Below are 23,647 nucleotides of genomic sequence, written 5' to 3' on the forward strand. Positions count from 1 at the left end.
AGATATGCATATGTATAGAAATTAATTGCTGTAGGCTGGCATATCCAAATTATATATACATTTGTAAAACAAGCAGTCTATCGGTTGATACAGCTCTGCTGTATTGTGAAATGTACCAGCTTAACACATTTGAAATATAGCTGCAAGCAGCGATCAACTAGTTTCGTACCTATGGCAGCATTGGTACAGGGCTGTAATACACCAAATTTAGTTCAAGGGGTCTTGAAAAAAACTATATCACACCACCCTCTTCTCCCCCTCCAAATATAAGTCCCTTTAAAAACTTTAAAACATTCGATTGGGACCCTTACTCATCACACCAATTTTGGTTCAAATCGGTCACATGGCCTTGGAGTTAAATGAATTCATACCCCCCCAAAAAACACCCGCAGGGGTACTCTTTGTCATCACACCAAATTTGGTCCAAATCGGTCAAGGGGTTTTGGAGTAAAACGCAAATATATAAAAATCACACCCCCCCCCCTCCCCTCAAAATTGACCCTCTCAGAAAAGTAACACCATTATAACATTCACTAGGAGACTCTTTGTCACAACACCAAAATTGGTCAAGGAGTCTTGGAGTAAAACGCAAACGGTTAATGAGTGAGGGCGCTTGATTTATGAAAGGGGTCTATGTGCCATGAATTTATTGCTGTGAATCCTGTGCATCCAGGATATCAAATGGTCTAGCCCTAATCTAAATTGCAGTTGAGAGCAAGCATACAAATTGATATATATATATATATATATATAGGACTTCAAGACACACAGATTCAAAACTTAGGTGAAATATATTGTCAAAGTAAGGTGTATCACTGAAAACTGAGGGGGATTATGAACACTAAGGCACAGCGCTTAATTGATGTGTGTGATAAAATGTATCATACAAACACACATTTTTTTTCATGAACTAGAAATCATTGTCAAAAAGTATTGGACATCCAGTTGAAAACAGTATTGTTTTATCAATGTATTGCATGCCATTGTTTGAGCTCCCAATCAGTATATACATTGACAATATATAGAGTATCACTACATGCTAACAATAAGTGAGTTGCCATATTAAGGATAAATTAGTCTTTGGTCACTTTATTGAATATACGTAACAGTACTCCATCAACACATCCAACAAAGTGATCAACTTTCAGAATTTATCCTTATTTTTACAGCATGAAACCCTGCTCTAACAAAATGTCTCACTATTGTTTTGAATATGCATGTCTTGAAGCACCCATATTTACATATATATTAATTTGTATGCTTTCAACTGGAAGCAAACACATGAGCAAATAACATTTCCCCTCAGTTTCCAGTGAAAATTTGAGGTACATAACTATAAAGATTCTCCTCTTTCTACACTTGCAAAATAAGAGAAATTATATTATCAACATATTGATCCTCCAAATAAAAATCAGAAATCAAAAACTTGCGATTGGAGTATCTTGTATATTTTGAAGATATCTTCTCCGCTAAAGATGGTGTCCATCCTGTGACAACTGAAGGAGAAGGTGCATTATAGATGTTATTTTCAGCTTCAAAATACTGTAATAACACATCACATATTACCTGTGATCATCAAAATCACTTTCATCAGCATCTGACTGTACATCAGATTCTGCTCCTGATGGCTGCTAACAGCCATCAGTTTCAGCTGGCTGCTAACAGCCATCAGTTTCAGCTGGCTGCTAACAGCCCGCAACAATAGGATCTGATGTACAGCCTGATGATAATGAAACTGAGAATCACAGATGGTACAGTCACACAATAGCTTGCAATTGTCACAGCACTGATGTTTAATGATATAGTCCTTGGGAAATTCCTGACCAAAATGTGAGGCTAGTGACACTCTACGACATTCATCTGTTGTACAGTATTTCCTCATTTCCTCAGTCATGTCTTTCACATTGTGTGCTGTCAGATGCATTGTAGTACAAAATAGCCTCAGATTCTTCCCCCATCTCTCCCACATCTGCCAACTTCCTGAATGTATGCTAATGAACAAATGAGAATTGTATTTAACATTTAAGTAGCTTCACTACAAGTTACAAAAATAGTGCAATATGGTACTGGACTGTATTTGCTGTATTACTAGAGCATATGCATAGGTAAATGACATGGTAATATATCTCTATACAGTACAGGAAAAGTTTAGTTTATTGTACACTTCTATTGAAGATGCACTTCTCATATTGAGCAAATGCGTATTTTCATGAGTTCTCTTGGGTGACTGACATCAATTGTTATATCCATTCTATGATGTAACCTGTGGTATTTCATCATAAAATAACTTTCCTAGCCATCATCGTCATCCAATAACTACACTCATGACAGGATTACAGGATTATTGGGACTTCAGATTTTCTTGAACCAACCAATTGCTTGTGGTCATTAAATAATCAAAACAAATAAAACATTCAAAATGTTGGCAACACTTACAAGTAGTATAATAATAAGATCATGCACACAATAAAGGAACTTGGTTTTACACATTGTATGTCAAATATGTACAATGCGCTCTGAAAATTCATGAATTTTGTGCGTAACATTGCATTACTACATTTAGACTGAACTACATGCATTTTAACATACTTTCCATTGTTCTTGGTACACCAGCATGGATAATTCGCCTGACTTGTTTTGGATCTGCACCCATCCCATATGCCTCAGTTGCAAATAACAATCTGATACCACAATTCATGGTCTGCATGCCATCGATCACCTCTTTCTTCATCTGCTTAATGATAAAAGTATGATATATAAATTGTCAATATGCAAGTTGATATGAAATAGCCAAATGGCTCAAGTTAATTGTTGTGGCAAAGGTAATGTAACAGAATATCATATGATAGTTAAATGACAGAGGTGCATTTATAGTAAAAAAAATGCACAAATTATTAATATACAGAACAGTATACAACAAATTTTGATGGCTTATCTGTTCTTGTATTGGAGATAAACATCTAATATAGCAAATACAGTTAAAAGGGCACAGTCGCTATATCTTTTATACAAATTTGGCTTAAGTGTAAAGTGAACTGCATTCACCAATTTGATAAAGAACACACACTTATCACGTTATCTTTCAGTGTGTCATTTGATGAGGCAACAGCCACATTGTTTACCTAAATGTTATAGACAAAGCTGCTTATAAACCCGGAACAAATGATTTATATATATAACAATTAACAAATAAATATTCACTTTATTTTTTTATTGGTAAAACCATCAGAGGACCAATTTGTTATTTACTATACAACAACAAAAATAACATACCATACCATACAGAATATGGAAAACAATTGTTAAACAGTAGAAGTCATATCCAAGTTAGTATTTATAGTTAACAAAATAACTTAAATTTACCTTGTTAGTGCATGAGGCATGGAATTGAGCCACCAGACCAGATATATCATCTATATCACTGTCAAAAGTTGGCATTAAAGACAATTCGTGAGCAAATCCACACCATTTAAGTGATGAGTAAACAATTGTTCGTGGAAAACATTCCTGTTTACTGCGCAATTCATCAATAAGTGGTTTGAAGATCTCCTTAAAAGACTCTTCAATTCTGTTGTTTGGAAGTCTTTTTGTCACATGGAACATTATGTTTGGTCTATCTATGCTGGCAGCGATAATAACAGGATTGGTAAGCAGAAGATGTGATGATATTTCTTGCTGTGTTCTTTTCGTACCGGTGGCCATAGGTCTTTCAGATTTCGATATTCCGGACGGAAATCACTTCCCCATTGTACTACACAGTGTGCTTCGTCAACAACAATATGAGATACCTTGTGTTGCCAAATGTCGCCACGAAATACGGCGAAGAGTTTCTTGGTCATTATGTGTTCTGGGTGAGACAGTATATACAAATACTCACAACTAATGAAACTGGACAAACTACAGTCAAACTCCGGATTTAACCGCACTGACCTTGCGCCGAGTCTACGAGACTGTTCTTCTATAATAGCATTCAATGGCGAGATCAAGATCACTGTCCTGGGACTGTGTGAAGCTGACATGTAGGGAAGGCACTCAAAAATCAGTGATTTTCCATAACCGGTAGGCAACAAGCCTATACAATCACTATCAGTGGATGCCTTCAAACAATCAACTTGCTTTGGTCTTAAATATGTGTAACATGAATGACTGTTTGCGTTTACATGTGCTAAAGCAATCTTTGTTTTCATAACAAACTCCATGTCCATGGAAGCCGCCATGTTGAATTGTCTCAGTGACGAATCAGATGTTCCGTACGTAACTACCAATAACCGCCTTGGATGTAATACCCCGTACCTGACCCTTTTCTAAAACCGCCCTCAGCGTTGAAATGGGGCAGGGAACCAGACTAAGGTTTGATGTGCAATGTAGAAACATTTATCAATGGCACATTTCATGGACACAAAAACAGAACAATCGCACGATTGAAAAATCATTTTTATTTGAAATAGAGATATACAAGTTAATTTAGTCTAATCTAAGCTCCATGATCATAAAATCATCTTCACAGTAATGTTAAAAGAGCACCCTCTATTGAGAGTATGGTCAAAGAGGGCGCTATCTATAAATTTGAGCCTTCAAAGTATACTACAGAATATACCAGCAATACTAAGATTAATACTGAATCATCTTTCTAAATCGATAATATTCTGATATCATGTAAATCAAGTTTGTAAAATTTGGAAAAAGATAAAAAGTAATGAAAATTTCAACAATAGTTTTTCTTAACAGGTTTATGAAATCACTGGTGCATATGCAGAATCTTTACAAATTGGTTAAAGGTGCACAAGCAGTGTTTTTGTTGCTAATTTTTCATATTTTTTTTAATGCATGTGATACCGAGTAAAATTATTGTGGTAATAAATGGAAATGCATGGCGATGTGTCATGTAACAAGGTCAACACTATGCAAATAGCTTGGAAATGAATTGAGAGTAGTTTTCCAGCAGTCTGTGCACATGGAACACATGATCACCATTTTATTCCATATAAATTTATCTGATAAAATAAATGTCAGTTTGGCTCAGGATACATTACTTGGGTTAAATGTGTGAAAAAAATTAGCAAGAAAAAAGCAGATGGCACTTGACTATTCTTATCAACACATTGATGAATAATTACACATTCGTATTTATATAAATTGTTTAAACCTTGGAATTATACAGCATAATTTGTAGATTATGAATCGTGCATATTCATGAATAAAGAAAAAAATATTTCAGTCTATATATCTGTGAGAGATGTAGTAAATTTGTCTCAATGTTGAACAGACATTTTGCTTGGCACATTTCTCAAGTGTCAAATTCATCACCATATGTCAGGTTTGATATCAGTCCCATGTGACGTACAATCTATGCAGTATATACAGTGTCAATGTTTGCTGCACATCGACTGAAGCATATGACCAGTGTGCAGCGCATGTTCAATTTTTGTGTAAACATGTTTTAAATTCATACGTCAAAAGAGATTCCTCCAAAAAATTGTGATGCCGAGACCAAGAGCAGGTTTACGCTTTTTGTACAGAAATCTAGTAGTATGATTTTACCATTTACTCAAGCTATTCTTAATCATTTTTGGAAACTCTAAAAAAAATTTCAGACTAAGCATGGTGTATGACAATATGCAATATTATAAAAGATGTAATACGTTTGCACTAGTTATAAATAGAAGCATGTCAGAGCAATAAATCTTATATCCGGTACAGCCACCTCAAATATAAAAACAAGCGACCTGCAGACAATAAGTTAATTTGCCTAGTCATAATAGCTAGCTACACAGTAAAAAAAAGAAGTGCTAAGATAGTTAATTCTAAAATTTAAACGATTATATTGGTAACAAATGGGTGGGTATAGCAAGTTGTCTGGTTAATAACTAGGAGCAGTCTATTATATTTATCGTTGATCCTGCGTCACGAAAACTGAGCTACCGTATATGAAATACGATATTCTATGAAGCAGTTATGTTATTGTTCAACGGAATTAAACTATGAAAGGAAAGTACGCCCTCTATGACAAATGTAGCACCACCCAACAACCACATTAATATTAATACAAATCTAACAATACACTAACATTTTTCTCTCAATTGATCAGAAAACGAAACGAGACAAGCCAGCGTGTCAGCCTTGTACAAGTACAGCATGCTGGGTACAACGTAATAAAAAGTGGAAATTGTGGAAGAAGTCAAGTGACATAATAAAAAATTGTGACATGATTACTTCAAGAATTACATTTCATTTTAAAACAAGTTCTTTTTCAAAATTTATCTATGCAAAAACACTGGTTTTTTTTCCCCCCTCGTTTCAATTCTGTTTAAATTGAATCGAGTCCTGGTACCATGCATAAATTTTTCAATGAAGTACAGAACAGAAAATGCTATAACCGTTTTCACTGCTGATTGTTCACGCCAAAGTGTCATCGAAATTTTGCTACATTTTTGTTTTAAATTCAGCTTTACCGGTAGTTCACATTTTGATCAATATTTTATTCCAATCTTTAAAATGAATACTTTTTGTGGAGGGAGACAGTTTGACAATGGCAGTGAAATGGTTATAATAGGACAAATCACTTTTGAACTACCATTTGGTATCCATTCACCCAAAGTTACCCAATCAAATAGTCTATTGACCACCAAATCATTAAATACATCCTCTAATTTCAGGTAATGTCAGTGAATCTCACAATCTCTCTCAAAAAAAGTTCACAACTAGTGACAACTTTCATGCTCTTAAAATTTATAACTACATTTAAGACTGAATGATATGTAAAAACATTTTTCTGTGCTTGCACTTAAAAAATTTGTTCTTCTACTTCATCTAAAACCAAGAAATCTTTCCATCCTGCAGAGCAGCTGTATTATATTCATCAAGTCTTGTAGATCTGAATTCAATCAGAGTAATGCAGAACAGCACATCCAAATAATGCATGTTTTGTCTACATTAAGTCTCAGTGAGAAATAAACCATGAAAAACAGGATGGTCAATAAACTGGAGGCACATGTACAATAGAGAAAGAAATTATTAGCGAGGCTTGTGATACACATTAAAGACAACATTTGGGAAGACCACAAGAGAGTTGTCTTATCACTTCACAAGACAACCAATATATCACTTTATTTTGCTTAATGTGAAGTATATAAATTTCATGATTAATTTCCCAACTTAAAACAGTGCAGGTTTAAAAAAAAAATCTTGTTGTCATGGTGATGACCTCATGCAATTATACTACTTCATATTCGCTCTTGATTGACCTCATCAAGCAACAAGCACAGATTATTCCAAGCAACTGAAAAATGAAAAAATATGTATATTATTGTCAAGTTTACATGTACATTTAACAAAATATTTTATTTTTTTTCTGTAAAAATATTTGTTTTTGAGTTGTGTGAATGTTATTGTGATATCCAGATGTGTTAATGTTAATGTCCACATTTTTATTAACAAAATACTCCAATATATAGTCTGCATTTTCCTTTAGAAGATCTGGACAAATATAGCTAAATTTTTTGAGTAAAAACTAAAAATTGAGTGAAATTTTGTCTATTGGCACCAGAATTATGGTTCATGTCTAGAAATATTGAAGAATATAAGAAAAAAAGTGCAGAACAATTTAGACAAGGAAGTCTGATAGTGCAAAGGTTAACAATGATTAATTATTGTGGGTTTCCAACTTTTCAAATATTCTTTAACAGCTAAAAAGCATTCACAGTAATTTTCACTGAATTCAATTAATTTTGGACACAACAGACAAAATGCGACATTCATTCTAGTTTTTCAACGAAAAATTTGATAGTTAAAAAAAATTATTTAAATATTTTGTGAATGATGCCTGAAGTTTATTCTGACACTTTTTCTAATTTTCATTCAAATAGGCATCATTTTTTTTTTTAATTGACTACAGATCTAAATCAAATATTTTGAAAAAAAATAATGCATATGATTTTAAAAATATTATCCTAGAATAAACAACATCCATGAAATGTCATGAAGAACAAACAACAGTCTGTAGTTCTCACCTCAACAACAGCAATAGCAATCGCCACACCAGCTATTTTTTCAAAATTATCAATGAGAGCATCTTCCAACTTCTCGGTACATCCCTGGAAGTAAACAGACAGGCAATCAGCAACAAAAAAGAATTTATTTTTATTCAACGTATAATAAGTTGTGAATATCATGCAATGTGAAAGTTTTAGAATGAACATTTGATTGCCATACATGATACTAAAGACAGTATTAGCCATGTGCCATGTTAAGGACAGATATTCACTTCATAGATTTGCCAAGTATGACCATGTTAAGGACAGATATTCACTTCATAGATTTGCCAAGTATGGCCATGTTAAGGACAGATGTTCACTTCATAGATTTGCCAAGTATGGCCATGTTAAGGACAGATATTCACTTCATAGATTTGCCAAGTATGACCATGTTAAGGACAGATATTCACTTCATAGATTTGCCAAGTATGGCCATGTTAAGGACAGATGTTCACTTCATAGATTTGCCAAGTATGGCCATGTTAAGGACAGATATTCACTTCATAGATTTGCCAAGTATGGCCATGTTAAGGACAGATGTTCACTTCATAGATTTGCCAAGTATGGCCATGTTAAGGACAGATGTTCACTTCATAGATTTGCCAAGTATGGCCATGTTAAGGACAGATATTCACTTCATAGATTTGCCAAGTATGGCCATGTTAAGGACAGATATTCACTTCATAGATTTCCCAAGTATGGCCATGTTAAGGACAGATGTTCACTTCATAGATTTGCCAAGTATGGCCATGTTAAGGACATGTATTCACTTCATAGATTTGCCAAGTATGGCCATGTTAAGGACAGATATTCACTTCATAGATTTGCCAAGTATGGCCATGTTAAGGACAGATGTTCACTTCATAGATTTGCCAAGGATGGCCATGTTAAGGACATGTATTCACTTCATAGATTTGCCAAGTATGGCCATGTTAAGGACAGATATTCACTTCATAGATTTGCCAAGTATGGCCATGTTAAGGACAGATGTTCACTTCATAGATTTGCCAAGTATGGCCATGTTAAGGACAGATGTTCACTTCATAGATTTGCCAAGGATGGCCATGTTAAGGACATGTATTCACTTCATAGATTTGCCAAGTATGGCCATGTTAAGGACAGATATTCACTTCATAGATTTGCCAAGTATGGCCATGTTAAGGACAGATGTTCACTTCATAGATTTGCCAAGTATGGCCATGTTAAGGACATGTATTCACTTCATAGATTTGCCAAGTATGGCCATGTTAAGGACAGATATTCACTTCATAGATTTGCCAAGTATGGCCATGTTAAGGACATGTATTCACTTCATAGATTTGCCATGTATGGCCATGTTAAGGACAGATATTCACTTCATAGATTTTTCAAGTATGGCCATGTTAAGGACAGATATTCACTTCATGTACTTACATCTTGCCAGATTTCACTGAGTGTATAATCTGTTCCACATCCTGCAGTGATATTCTTACAGCAGGAGTCTGGTACCACATTTGTTTCATTATACGCTGACTCCCAATCTGTGTAGTTATTGGCACCACAGCATTTAAACTGGAAAATGAAACGTTAAACTCTGTTACTACCAAGTGCGTCCTCTATAAAAGGGACAGATTTTGTGGGCATCTAGCGTCAAAATGGAATTCCCCCCCCCCCCCCACCAATATCAAGTTGAGTCTGCTTGTTGACTGCTGGAGCGAGAAGTCTTCAAGAAAAAAATAAAATTATATGTGATTGTATAGGGGAACTTGAGGCAAAAACTTGTGGACACTGATTTCCCTTCGTTTTTACACTAGTTTTGCATACTAAATGTGAATTTCGTTTTACCAAATTGCAAATATTGTACGTTTTTCAAGACCATTTTCAATGTACAATTTTCTTTTGCAGCACAGAAAATCTTTTTGGGTCAGATGCATGTCATATAGGCACAAATGGCATACTGCTACTGGCTAACAGTTAACAGCACACTGGCCTGACAGTTTGACATTTTATCTGTATTGCATTCTAACTGGGAATGCTTATGAAGATGATAACAATGAAGATGATAACAATATTCCAAGTCACAAATGACCATCAATCATCAAGAGACTTTTACCCTGAAACCCAGTTTGACATCAGTGCTTCAAATGTGTATAGAAAATTAAGGGCTCACAAAACAATGAATGTTAACATATTGAGAGCAACCAGTTTTTAGATATCGGCTAAAAGCCGAGAACAGGTACGCTAGTAAATTTCAATCAAAATTATGTTTCATGCTTATTAATCATACTTAAAGGTTGTCTTTAAAAATGTTATGAAATATTGTGAAAGTGAGCTCCAATCACCACCAGTTTCCTCTTTTCATCACAAATTCACAAAATAGTTTTATTTATAGTCTGCAGTTTACGTCAGAAGATTGCAACAAAAAGCCAACTGAAAACTGAAAATTTACTTAAATGTTGTCTTTTGGATCTAAAATTAGGATTCATTTCCAGAAATATTGAAGAATATACGAAAAAAGTGCAGAAAAATCTGGACAATAAAGTGCATGCACAGTACATGAGATGTAAGGAAAGACAAACGAGAGAACAATAAAAAAAACGGTCAGTCAACCATGTCGCTTGAATGAAATCCTAATTGTGATAAATTCAAGCACAGAAAATTCAGCAATTTCCAGTAATAAAACAATGCTTACTGAAAACATCCACCGACAGTAAAATATGTCAGTAGACGATGAATTAATACAATACAAGCCATAATGTAAGTAACTATGCATAGAAGTACCTCTTCTTGTAGATTGTCGTATGCTTCCACTGCAGCTGGGTTTTCATCGACATAGTCATCCATCGAGTCTGTGAGGCCTTCATTGACAGCATCATAAATTTCATCTTGCAATATGTATCCCGCAATAACAGCAGCAATTTCAAGTATCAGAATGATAATTAATATCACAGCAAACTGAAAGAAACAAGTTTGATAAAGATTGGAATAGAATTATTAAAGTTATTGTGCACACAATAACAATTATTAATGACGACGATAACGCTGACGATGACGATGACGACAACAACAACGACGACAACACCAGACAGAAATTTTTCCCTTACCTTTCCCGTCCATCTTTGATGTTACGGGCAAGGTAAAAAAGATATTATAAAATTAATTAAAAGTACCTCTTGTACACAGCTATGAATTTTCATGATTTTAGTATTCTTTTAAAATGATTAACATTAGTTTGAGAAAATCACTGCCACTCCGAGTTGGCAGACACGCTAAATTCTTTAAAATTAGTTTTAGTTGAATTTTAAATTTAAATGAACATTGTCATTTAAACTATTAATATAATCAAACATTTTAATTCTTTTCTCAAAATCACAATTTTTTATTCGTTTTCCCCCCTGGTGCTACCTTACCCAACTAAATATACTGTATTTGCTGATTAGTAGAACATGCATGTAACACCATGAGGTACACAAGTAATAGTTTTAATAAATGAACATTAATTAATGCAACCCTGTATTTGCTCATCTCCAATAGATTAACAAAAATTACCTGTGTACATGTATAATCGAATCATCAAAATATTACTTATTTAAATACAAACACATCGGTAATATACATTATCATATACCTTTTATTGCCCAGCCTCGTAACGCTCACATCAGAACAATAATTTCCTGTATCATGCCCTGCCAAGCGTGCTTGGTTTTCATCATTCAAAACAAAATGTGTAATTCTAAATTACATCCTGTGTTTGAGGTCACACCGTGGTAAAATTACAACTATATAGGCATATATGATAAAACCCTTACGGACTGGTTACAGGCTTTGTTACCCTTGGTCGTACAGTTTACGCACCCGAGCAAGCTTGGGTGCTCCTCCTGCATGATCTTTGGCCACAAAAGCCATAGCCAGTCCATAAAGATTATAAATAAAAGAGCAAATGCAGTAATTTTTTAATCTACCATACAAATTTGTATATAATCTTGACGACTATTCTCTGGATTTACTTTTGAGACGAGTTTCTGCTTATATTCTCAGCACTAACACTTTTCGAGCCCTTCCTTCAAAAAGATTTGTTTGTCGCCCAGAGATGCTAAAAACAATGTTGCAGTGACATCTATTTTTTATTGTCTATTTTACAATATTTTGCCAAAAAAAGTGGGTATAATAACAAAGTATCTTTTTTTGTTTTGGATGAGACTGGTACATTCAGTCATTTCAAGCTATGGCAAACTAATGTGTTTGAAACCCTGTTGCAAAATGTTTCTAGTATCACTATGAAGGCTTACAATAATGAAGAGAAAATAATCAGCCATGACACATTTCCCAATTTTCACGTTTGTTATCAGGATGCTGAAATATACTTACAGTTGTAATCATACAATAGTTTTCTTTGATTGCTCCGCAGCATCCCAGGAAACCAACAACAGAGATAATGCATCCAATAATAATAAGATATATCGGTAGACCCGCAAACAAACCACCGGTTATGTCTGTATATTCAGAGTATTTGACTTGGGCAAGTGCACCAACGACTATCAATGCAAGACCACATACCTGTGAACAAAAATGTATATATATTATGATTTCACAAAAATGACAGAATTATACAGCTTTGAAATTATTAGTATTTATTTTAACAAGTAACTGCTGAAGACAACAATATTGACTAACATTTTACTCCAATAATATTTCCCTGATGAACAAAGATCTTTTGTTATAAAGAATATCACATTATTATAAGAAAAGTGATATCTCTGAATGCAAATTATTACTTGATTGATGATTTACAGCAAAGTATGGTAGATCCAATTTAGGTAAACAGTGCCCTCTATGTCACTTTTAACAGTTTACTTCATTTTTATGAAATAAAACAGGCTTACTACAGTATGCAAAAATTCAAACAGGTGTTATGCACAACTCCCTAGGCTACACATTGTGGTACCATCAAGAGTTTATTTTCACTGATTTTTGATGACTTGAATGTAAAATATAGCAAATAAAAGTTATATTCGCTTCATTTTATTTTCACTGAATAGTTTCTTCAGCGAAAATTTCAAATGAATTATGCACAATAATTTAGTGCAGTTGTATTTTGAAATATTTACATTCCAGTTTAGATAAATTGATGTTTATTACAGAATTTTTTTAAATTGTATTAATTTCAATAATAAGGTAAAATACAAATTTGTGATTTTTGAATAGAATTTTAATGAATTTACGGATTTTATGCCTTTTACGATAAAATATAAAACTCACTGATCTAATAAAGCACCGACGTAGGTGTTGGAACATTTTAACAGATAATTGTTAGATTTACTAAACACTATCTGTATGTTGAAAATATCCTATCAAATCCCACAACACACATCCTGTCCCACCTTGTAAGTATAAACAACAGAACAGAACCCTGATTTATTTGTGTAATGCCTCGACCGTGGGGAAAACTATTCCATTCAACTTTTATGAAGAATGATGCTCATTTAAAATGAATTAAACAAGAGGGCCATTGTAGTCTACTGAACTAGTTTCAAGGTCTCCTCAAGAAAGGTAAACTGAGTCTCCGTTTTACCTTCTAAGAGAGATACCGACACTGGATCAGTGAACAGTAGGGCATTGTTTATGCCTTCAATCCACTGCACAGGTTTATTATTTTACACTACGCCCTGATCAGTTTTAGTGCTTATTTAAATGTTTATTTATTGGTTTCATTAAAAAAAAACGCGTAGCTACAATATTGAACATTTTTTTCTGTTAGTAGTATAGTATAGTACATTTTATTTGATACTAAATAATATATTTTGTTACATTATCTGTGGTCAAAAGACATTAAATATAATAAAACACAAGTACACACACGAGACAAAAGAAAATACATAAATAACTAAAGTCTAAGTAAAATTATTTATAGTAAAATAGTATGCTGTCAATAAATTTGCTAGCACTATTGGCAATGAACCCATCTCTCGAACTTAAAATTTCTGTAAACATTTGTTGTTTTGATAGTTTAAGGATACTTTCATTATGAATGCTAACTGCATTTAGAAATTCAGTACGAGCATTTGTTATTCCAGTATGGTTACAGTCTAAAAGTGCATGGATTTCATTGCCAATAGCCCCATTGTTACAAAGTTGGCACTTTCTTTTCTCTGGAGGTATCCCTTGATATCTAAGTTTTTCAATTGGTAGGGTATGTGCAGATATCCTAAATTTGGTGAAGCTGGTTCTATGTTGTGCATTTTTTACTTGATTCAAATATAAGACAATACCCCAGAACCCCCCCCCCCCCAAAAAAAAAACTACAAGGATGTGTGATCGCGAGGGGTATTGCACAAGGACTAATAAAAATGTACTGTGAAATCTGTAATAGAAACAGTCACTTCTATTAAAATGATACAATGCAACAGAGAGGATGCGGCTTCTATTTAAAGCATCTACAAATATGAAAAATCATGAATTTTTGGTTCTCCATTATTCAAAAAGAATGGGTGTGACTTCTATTAGGAATGAGACTTCTAATAGAGATTTTACAGTACCAAATTTATTATACATCAATCTATTAATGTACAGTGGGTCATGTCACCATATGTGGAGGAATGCAAGTAGAATTTAACAACCAAATAATCCATGTTCATCTCACTATAAACCTAATCTCATGAGCCTATTTACCGACTAGATTAAAATTACAATGGGACACAGATTAACAATGTCAATGTCGCCCCATAATTCCATGGCACAATCCCAGGGATTGACAACTTCCGCTTTAATTAATTAACCCTTATCTGGTCAAGATAATGTAAAAGTACATGGGGGTAGCAGGATAAGGGTTATTAAGGCTGCTTGTAAAACACTGGCTTGGGTAATAGGAAAAATTAAATCTGCATCTGAATCAATTTAATGAACAGATTACTTTTAAAGTTTCTGATTATTTATAACATAAAATCTGACATCATAAAGAATTCATCCTAGAATGGGCAACAAACTCAATTTTCGATCTAGATTTACATCAATATAATTTAAAACATGTTATATGCTTGTATGAGATACGTTAGTAATATACAATATTTATATTGTAAATGCTTTAATTTTTGCTACTAGGAATTTCCACAATTTGAGAACATTATATGGCATTCGACAAAATTTCACAGAAGTCACCGAAAAATGCGAGAAATTAAAGTAGTTTATGGTATCACCAGTTTGTACTGCTTGTGTTCAAATATTGTATGAAGACTATTTTAAATTGATTGTATTCACAGCATGGGGAGACCCATATTGAACAGGTTGCATCAATGACAACTGGAGTTCTAATTATTTCCTGGGTTTAGTTTCCTTATTTCTCTCTTAGCCTGATGGCATACTCATCAATAATTTAACTAGTTAACCCTCGAACGTTTTACTTTCGTCACAATCAAGTCCTTTAAAATCTAATCAACAACCTTGCGACATCAATTCTGCTAAAATTAAACCAAGTGAATATTTCTCCTGGTACAGTCGATCTAATGGTATACACTTTACATACTGAGTTAATTATCTTTAATGAATCAGGCAAAAAAACTTGTTCAAGAGAAATTTGAAATTTCATGCTTTCCATCATTTATGACAGTGCAATGTAGTGTGACACATATGTACACATCTCTTATTCAATTATTTTGTAACTAATGTTGTTACATGTATGTTGCCTGTTCAAACAGATCAGTCTATGATTTTAAAAATGTTCATTTTCAGTTAATGCACTGGTAAATCAGTTATTGCCAATTTTGATATAGTTTTCTTTTATCGTTTTGTAAAATAATTGGAAAAAAAAAACTGCATAAACAAACAATGCGTTTTACATGTGTTCTACAAGTTGCATAAGTTGCACACTCAACAACGCAGCATGAAGACTAGAACTTACAATATGCTATTTTAACCATGCAACAAGCATTTGTAAGTACCTATACTGCACACAACTGTGGCAATCAATCATGTTCACACCATGCACTCTGCTGGTTGGTCGACATTCCAGACTAATTAGCATATACAGATCAATATCTAAGACAAAATTAAATTTCCTTTTCAGAGTTTTTAATTTGAATGTAACAATTACATCACAACATGAACACAAACATGGCAATTAATCTAGAGGTAGGGTCAAAGGTCAGGTCAGGTCAGGTCAGGTCAGGTCAGGTCAGGTCAGGTCAGGTCAAATTGTTTGCCTGGGTTGTTCCAGTCCATCTTAGTACAAGGATGTAGTTAATCAACTTTTTTGACATTAGACATTGACAGATGAGAATTGCACACCAGGTGAAAACACAAAATGCTGTTTAATTTAATTACATCAAGCTAACTCAGTCAGGCCAACAACAAAAATATTCATGTTTCTTGTTAATTTCCCTGATTGCGTTAATTAGAAATTTACATTTCACAGTTAGAAAAGATGAAAAAAATTCAGTTTTAAGTTTTTTACTCTGAATACAAATGTTTCAACATAGGAAAATGGTTTAGGAAATTTACATATTTTAAAGACACTTGTAAATTTTCCTTCCATTCTAAGCATCAACTTTCACCACTATTCACAGGAAGTTGCAAAAATGTTCTAAAGTTTTTGTCAAGAACTGAAGCCCATGGGTCCAAAATGCACAAATTATGGACAAATATTGCACCAACATTTTTGCAGGGAAGAAGTATGGCATGCAAAGGGTTAACAAGGTTAACACAGAGGCTAACAAATAATTAACTTATAATAAAACATTAACTTTATTAACCAGTATAATGCCTATATAACTCATTGGTCATGTGCTCTAACTCATTCTTATCAGAGATGCTTGTCAAATAAAAAAAAATTGTCTGATCGGCAGCATTTTATTTCACTCTTATCACAGATACGACACATCAATACAACATAATTAACCTTATAAACTGTTGTCACAATACAGAAGATATAAATTGTTGGATCATTGATTGGATTTATAAGGGATAGACCAGAGGTTTTTCTAAACCAGGGAACAGGGGCGCAGCGCCCTGATACTTGCGGATGATGCCCTCTTAGCACTTCCGTGCTGCCGTACAAAATGAAATCTTTTTCAAATATATTTTTCTCCGTGAAAACTTTTCAATAACACCAGCTGACAATGTGTCAGGACCCTAAATACACCAAAATTACTCCAAAAATATTTCAATGGTGATAGGTTACACTGTTAAAACTGTGCAGAAACCTTCAGACATGAAGTTTCCTGGTCGATCGCCTATGTGTGCTCCCTCTTGTTCATTTTTTCTAGAAAAACCCCTGATAGACCATATTGAAATCTAAATATTCCATTCTTTATTAATAGGTAAGTATTAAGGTAATGTCCATGATTTGAACTCGCATCTTGCAAGCTGTCAAATCAATACTACTGTAAAAGAGTTAATTAATTATTCACTGGGTTTTAATTTTGCTTATTTCGCTGACTGGAAAATGCACTAAATTAAAACCCACTGAATATGTAAAATTGAGCATAGAACACATTATCTAAATGATAAAACCGTGAATTTAAAACCCACTGAATATGCCTGAAATGTTAAATCTGTGAAATTTAAACCACGTGAAAATTAATAAACATTAGTAAACATATAAAGGCATACTAAAAACAAGGAGGATAAGGGATGGATCAATAATTCTTGATGAGGGGGAGCCAAGATGCACTCAGACAAAAAAAAATTAACAAATTGGTAGATGTAATAATTTATTATAAGCGAGTAGATGATTCAGCCCATGACACTGCGAATATTATTGGTCGATTCCCCAAATATTGACAGAATACCACAACCTATCCCTAAACTCCTAGAGCACAAGCAGAGTTACAGTTGACTGCTTATACAAGATTGTTAATGTATGAACACTCCCTAGATACATACCAAATCAATTTGAGGGCATACTTGCATGCAACCTTTGCTCCATTTTATACTTTATATACTTGACGTCCATAAAAGTAGACTCGAGTGATGTTTCCATGGCAATACTAATTCTCCAGTTTCATTAGAAAATGTACATTCAAAAAATTAATTTGCAGAATAATTTTTTTTTAAATTTCTCAATAAAACTGACATGATATTTAAGGGTAGATTATGAACTGTGCTAGGCACACATTATGATGATGTTGTAAATTGATACATAGTTTTACTGCCAGTAAACTCACATAAAATATGTACATAGTTCACTGTTGTGACATTTAAAATGACGAGCAAGTTTTCACCTGGTTACCACATACAAGGTGAAAAACATTTTTTATGGTTCTGATAATACAATGTCACCACTTTTTTTTAATCATGACTTTTTTTCTTTCATTTTTCATAATTTTAATAGAACCCCCCCCCCCTCCTCAAAAAGTCCATGTTGGCCCCTTTTGAGCTGACACATGCATGACTAGAAACATTTTTTTTTCAGTGGCCTAATGTACTTGAAAGGGAAATCTTGCATTTTTATCAGAAATACAGCCACCAAGAATATCCATATATTGCCTTGTAATTTAGTGCAACATTTCACACACTTTCTATATTGATTTTAAATTTCTGACCAAAATAATTTCTTTATCAAAATTTTCCAAAAAAATCGGAAAAAAATCATCAGTTTTATTTTGTGAAGCAAAAGTTGACTTTTGTCCTCAAAAGGTTATCAACATTTGTTATTATCATCTAAATTAGGCAGACTGGCTTAACACCTATCATGAACACATAATTTGATTAGATAATAATTTGTGTCAAAAAAAATCACTTTCCAGTCAGTGAATTTAATCTTTTTGATAGCTGTCAAATTATCAGATTGCAAACATGTACATGTAATGATTTACAGCGAAGGAAATGCAAGACATCCCCTCGCAATCAAATGCACGTCTCAGCCAAGACACCTCCCAGCAATCAAATTCATGTCTCAGCCAAGACACCACCTGGCATTCAAATGCACGTCTCAGCCAAGACACCTGGCATTCAAATGCACGTCTCAGCCAAGACACCACCTGGCATTCAAATGCAAAACACAACCGATAATCAGGAAAAAACCACACTGCCAGCTAAATTGAATTGAATGAATAAGCTACAATCTAATTTTACTTTCATACATTTGTATATGTTAACACTATTCGTTTGACGCCAAGATCACATCACAATTCCGACAGATATGGTGTAGGTGATTAAAGACTCGCTCATTGCGTAAATTGTCTGTTTCTTTTTTCATATATATATATATATATATATGCTTTTTCCAATAATTTTATTGCAGCTCCTAATTACTTATTAGTGAGCCCCTGATGTAAAAGGGTAGCAACAAATAAATAAATAAAATACGTATAAACAAACAGTTAATTTTTAGGATTCCCTGAATGATACATCATTGCATGGGACCCATGAAACATGATACTATAGGATACTTTAACACACAACAGTCGTTTTAGAGTGTCCTGTTCAATATGGGACTTGTACACAACATATGTAAAATTCATTGTTTGCTTACATGAAATTCAAACGCGTTGATAGTCTTTATCAGTACAAAAAAACCCTGGTGAAATGTCATAGTGCAATGTGATGTGGCACCTTATGCAAATTAGAGAAATATTCAAAAAATTCAAATTAATAATAAATTCACAGTTTGTAGACGGCATGTGCAACTATAGACAACCATACATGTTTCAAAGTATGGACTTTTACATGTGTGGTATAGTACATGTATGTTAAGTTTTGTGTCAATATCTGATATTTATTCAAGTAACATAACACCCAGCCACTTTACATGTAGGCTAGTCTTGACAACCTGGGGTACTGTATAAAACCTTGACAGCATGAACTGGGAAAGCTTGTACATTGAATTAAAAGTGAAGCATTGCCATGGGAACTTAGAGGCTATCCTAAGTGAAGAAGCAAACCTGCTGACAGACAAAGTATCATTTTTTCCATAAAAATATCTCCAACAGAAGAAAATATAAACTAAAAATCCCATTGGCTGAACACTAAATCATTAAAATATTACTGTAAAATCTATATTAGAAGCTGCGGCTTCTATTAAAAAGATACAATGCAACAGAGGGGATGCGGCTTCTCTATTAGAGTATGTACACATTATGAGAAATGGTGAATTTTTGACTCAATTACTCAAAAAAAATGGGCGCGACTTCTATTAGGGATGCGGCTTCTAATACAGATTTTACGGTACTTATTTTGAATACAGAAAAATCTGATCTAGTGCCTGCACTACTAATGCAATGCAATCTATGCAATGGTGGCATTATAACATGCACAGGTGCAGGAATTCTGTGAATATAAAATCAAATTTTCCTTTAAATATTAAGCTAGATTATTTTTGCATTGCCTACCCTTACGTATACTGTTATTATTATAAATACAATATGGCAAAATATATATGACTGTATATATATATATATATATATATATATATATATACACACACACTGATATATTTATAGAGATACAGTACAGTCCAAGAATAACTTGACAATAAGCTAGTTTAAAACCCGCTTAGTTTACTTTCAAAACTGAAAAATATTGAAAGGAGCATGTTGATCTGGCTACACATCTCATAAGCAAGTTTTAAGAAAATTTTAACAAGCAGACTGTCGGCTGGGATAGCTCCGCTGTGCATATGGCAATTAAAGAACAGAAGATATCATTAGAAAATGAACAAATCTGAGAGAGGTTCACATGTAGTACCTATATATGTAATATCAAAACAATTGGACTTAGGGTTTTTAACAAGAAGTCGAAAATATCACTTTTTACCAAAAATGACAAAAATATTCACCAAAATTAGAGAATTGAAGATATCACCATGAAATGAACAAATCTAAGAGGCCTACCCAAGGTACATATAGAGGTTAGAACTGTTAATCAAAAGATTAGTGGAAGTTAGATGAGCTTAAAATTTCAAAAAAACACAATTTTCTGCTCACATAACGCATCTATTGGGGCTGTGCATGTAGATAAGCAAATATAGATCTACTAGGAAGTAATAAATATTCCATTACAAGCTGTTACAAAGTATCCGGTACACATGTGTAGTTTTTGTTTGTACGCAACAAATCTAACATCTGTCTCAAAGTAAATTGCACCTACATGAAACCTCATACAAATATTAAACTACATAATAAATTTATGGTAATAGTTAATATTAACACTTCAGTTTTAAAGTACCACATGCAGTCATTATTGCAGCGTGGAATAGATTTGGTGACTAACAGTATTTTGTTATTTGCATTGTACATGTTGCACAATGGGTTTAAATTTCGCTGATTTACCATTTCAGGCATATTCGGTGGGTTTTAAATTCACGGTTTTATCATTTAGATAATGTGTTCTATGCTAAATTTTACATATTCGCTGGGTTTTAATTTAGCGCATTTTCCAGTCAGCGAAATAAGCAAAATTAAAACCCAGTGAATAATTAATCCCTTTACAGTATTCCTGTCACTGCCATTATAGCGAATTTGACATGATGCACAAATTAACAGAATCTTGATTTGGCTACGTTGTCTGTCTCATTGTGAGAATTAACTTTATTTTAAATTTGCAACATTATATTCAGTATAGATTCGCTTAATCAGTTATAACATGCTTGCTAAAATATTGTGTTTTTACGAAATAAACCTTTCATTTTTAACAATAACAGAGCACCATGTAATCACCCATGTGAAGCTAAGGAAAATATTTAAACTCAATATGGCGAGTAAAAACCACTATATATAGACTGCATGAAGGTTTAATTCTCAGCGGCTCTAATGCAGGTATCAACATGGGACTCTATAAACCCTGTCTTATTATAAGAGAATCCAACAAAACCCTCATATTGCAATAAATAAAATTGATGGCGCAATAATGTTTACTCTGTTTATCTAACACAGATGGTAGTGAAGTTTTGAATATCAATTTAAAATAAATAACTTCAAATGCCAGTACATGTAGTTTAGTCTGAGCAGCTTTTAATATATCTACTGTATTCACTTTATTAGTAACACATTTGCGTACATAACCATGATCTACGGTCAAAATAATTAAATTACAAGTCATTGTCAATGACACGTCCCTGTTCCGTTCACATTTGAGTGACATATACATTCAAAGCAGATCATGACCGAAATGCACCTGCATATGTACAACACATTGTGCTAAATCTGAACAAAATCCATCCATGCATGACTGAGATCCGGTTCTGGAATTGTGAAAATATGTGATTTTGATGCATTTTCGGCATTAAAATGGCCGCTATTCGGCTATCGTTAATCGGATCATGAAAAAAATGCATGTGCATATGTCCCATATAATGTGTGATGTATGAGTGAAGTTTGAACTTAATCGGTCCATGCATGTTCGAGATACAGGTGATCACGGACGCACGGACGGACGCACACAGGGCAAAACATAAGTCCCCGTTTTCGGACTGCGTCCGAACGGGGACTAAAAATGCACCTTTAGTTTAATGTTTGCTTTCATTGGAAACAAGCTTCTAAAAGAGCAGATACGATATTTAGTTTCACGAATTTTTGAATCACAAAATTGTTAACATTGTGAACATAAACAAAAAAGTTTCTCGACCTAGGGTAAATTGAAAACTGTATTAAGAATATTTAACACAAGATAATAGATGTGCAATATTTATTCAATAATGCTTTCCAATTTATGCATTAGAAGGTTGATTTGGATTCCTCTGAAACAGGAAAACAAAAATTTCCCTATGCCAAGCATAGGCACTTTTTGGCCCTACAGTACTACAGTCAAACCTGTCTATAAAGGACAGTCAGTGGACTGAGCCAAACTGTCCTTTATAGACAGGTGGTCTTTATATGGAGGTGGCCTAATTTATTCATGTAATCATGAATATTAATTAGGGTGGGAATTTTAAGGGAGATCATCAGCAAAACAAACCTACAATGAATTGGTCTTTTTAATAAGTCACTCATTTTCATCTGGATAATTACACAGCTTTACTTTTTTACTACAAATTATATCATGTAAATTCACTGAAACCAAGTGATTCTGCCCATGGATTCATTGGTGTATTTAATGCATAAGAACGATTGTTAACGATCGGCCGCATTGGTGTTTCAGCTCGGACTTTCACACTCTCGCCATGCAGTCTTATTCCCCAGCCCATCACAGGCGGTAATCAGTCCCATCGTTAGTATTGTCGATTGTACACTGTGACAAAATGCACAGGCAAAGTTGTCGTGTTTGAAAAAACAAACAAACAAGCATTAAAAATGAAGAAGCATTGGTAATAAACAAAATTTACCAAACTCGTAACGATTGCTCCAACTCTCGGCGTTGAATCAGAAAGTCAAACGAACCGGAAATGAAACACGATGATCGTACACGCAATTTTACAGTTATTTGTTGCAAGCATCGACGCATCAAAACTGCCCAAACGAAATGATTTTTTCTCGAATTATTGATATTACCGTTTATAAAAAAAGAGGATCAAAATAGAAATCATTTTTCGTTGAGAATAACCCCGAGATGACCCCTCAGTTTTGCCCATGCGCTAGCTTCATTAGCATAATTTATAACGATCAACAACAAACAACATGGCGGCCAAAATAGGTCGGATTTTGCAATCCCGCGATGAGAGCGAAATAGCGAATGTTTTATTATTTTGTTCGGGTATTTCATGTCGA

At 33.8% G+C, this 23,647-nt stretch overlaps 1 protein-coding gene and 1 pseudogene across 1 annotated transcript in view; both read right to left on the minus strand.

Moving 5' to 3' along the window:
• Nucleotides 1–1,142: 1,142 nt before the first annotated feature.
• Nucleotides 1,143–4,295, minus strand: LOC146728664 (uncharacterized; annotated as a pseudogene).
• Nucleotides 4,296–4,416: 121 nt separating this feature from the next.
• LOC100377233 (CD63 antigen-like) overlaps nt 4,417–23,647 on the minus strand; it is a 34,041-nt gene continuing 14,810 nt past the window's right edge. The window contains exons 2-6 of the mRNA XM_002736818.4: nt 12,381–12,569; nt 10,794–10,967; nt 9,447–9,584; nt 8,010–8,093; nt 4,417–7,279 (exon numbers count right to left, since the gene is read on the minus strand). Of these exons, the coding sequence (XP_002736864.1) occupies nt 7,214–7,279; nt 8,010–8,093; nt 9,447–9,584; nt 10,794–10,967; nt 12,381–12,569 (651 nt within the window). The 3' untranslated portion in view covers nt 4,417–7,213. The remainder of the gene's footprint in view (nt 7,280–8,009; nt 8,094–9,446; nt 9,585–10,793; nt 10,968–12,380; nt 12,570–23,647) is intronic.

This window comes from Saccoglossus kowalevskii, chromosome 22 (assembly GCF_978046115.1).
Source record: "Saccoglossus kowalevskii chromosome 22, keSacKowa6.1, whole genome shotgun sequence".
NCBI classification, from domain to species: Eukaryota; Metazoa; Hemichordata; class Enteropneusta; family Harrimaniidae; genus Saccoglossus; species Saccoglossus kowalevskii.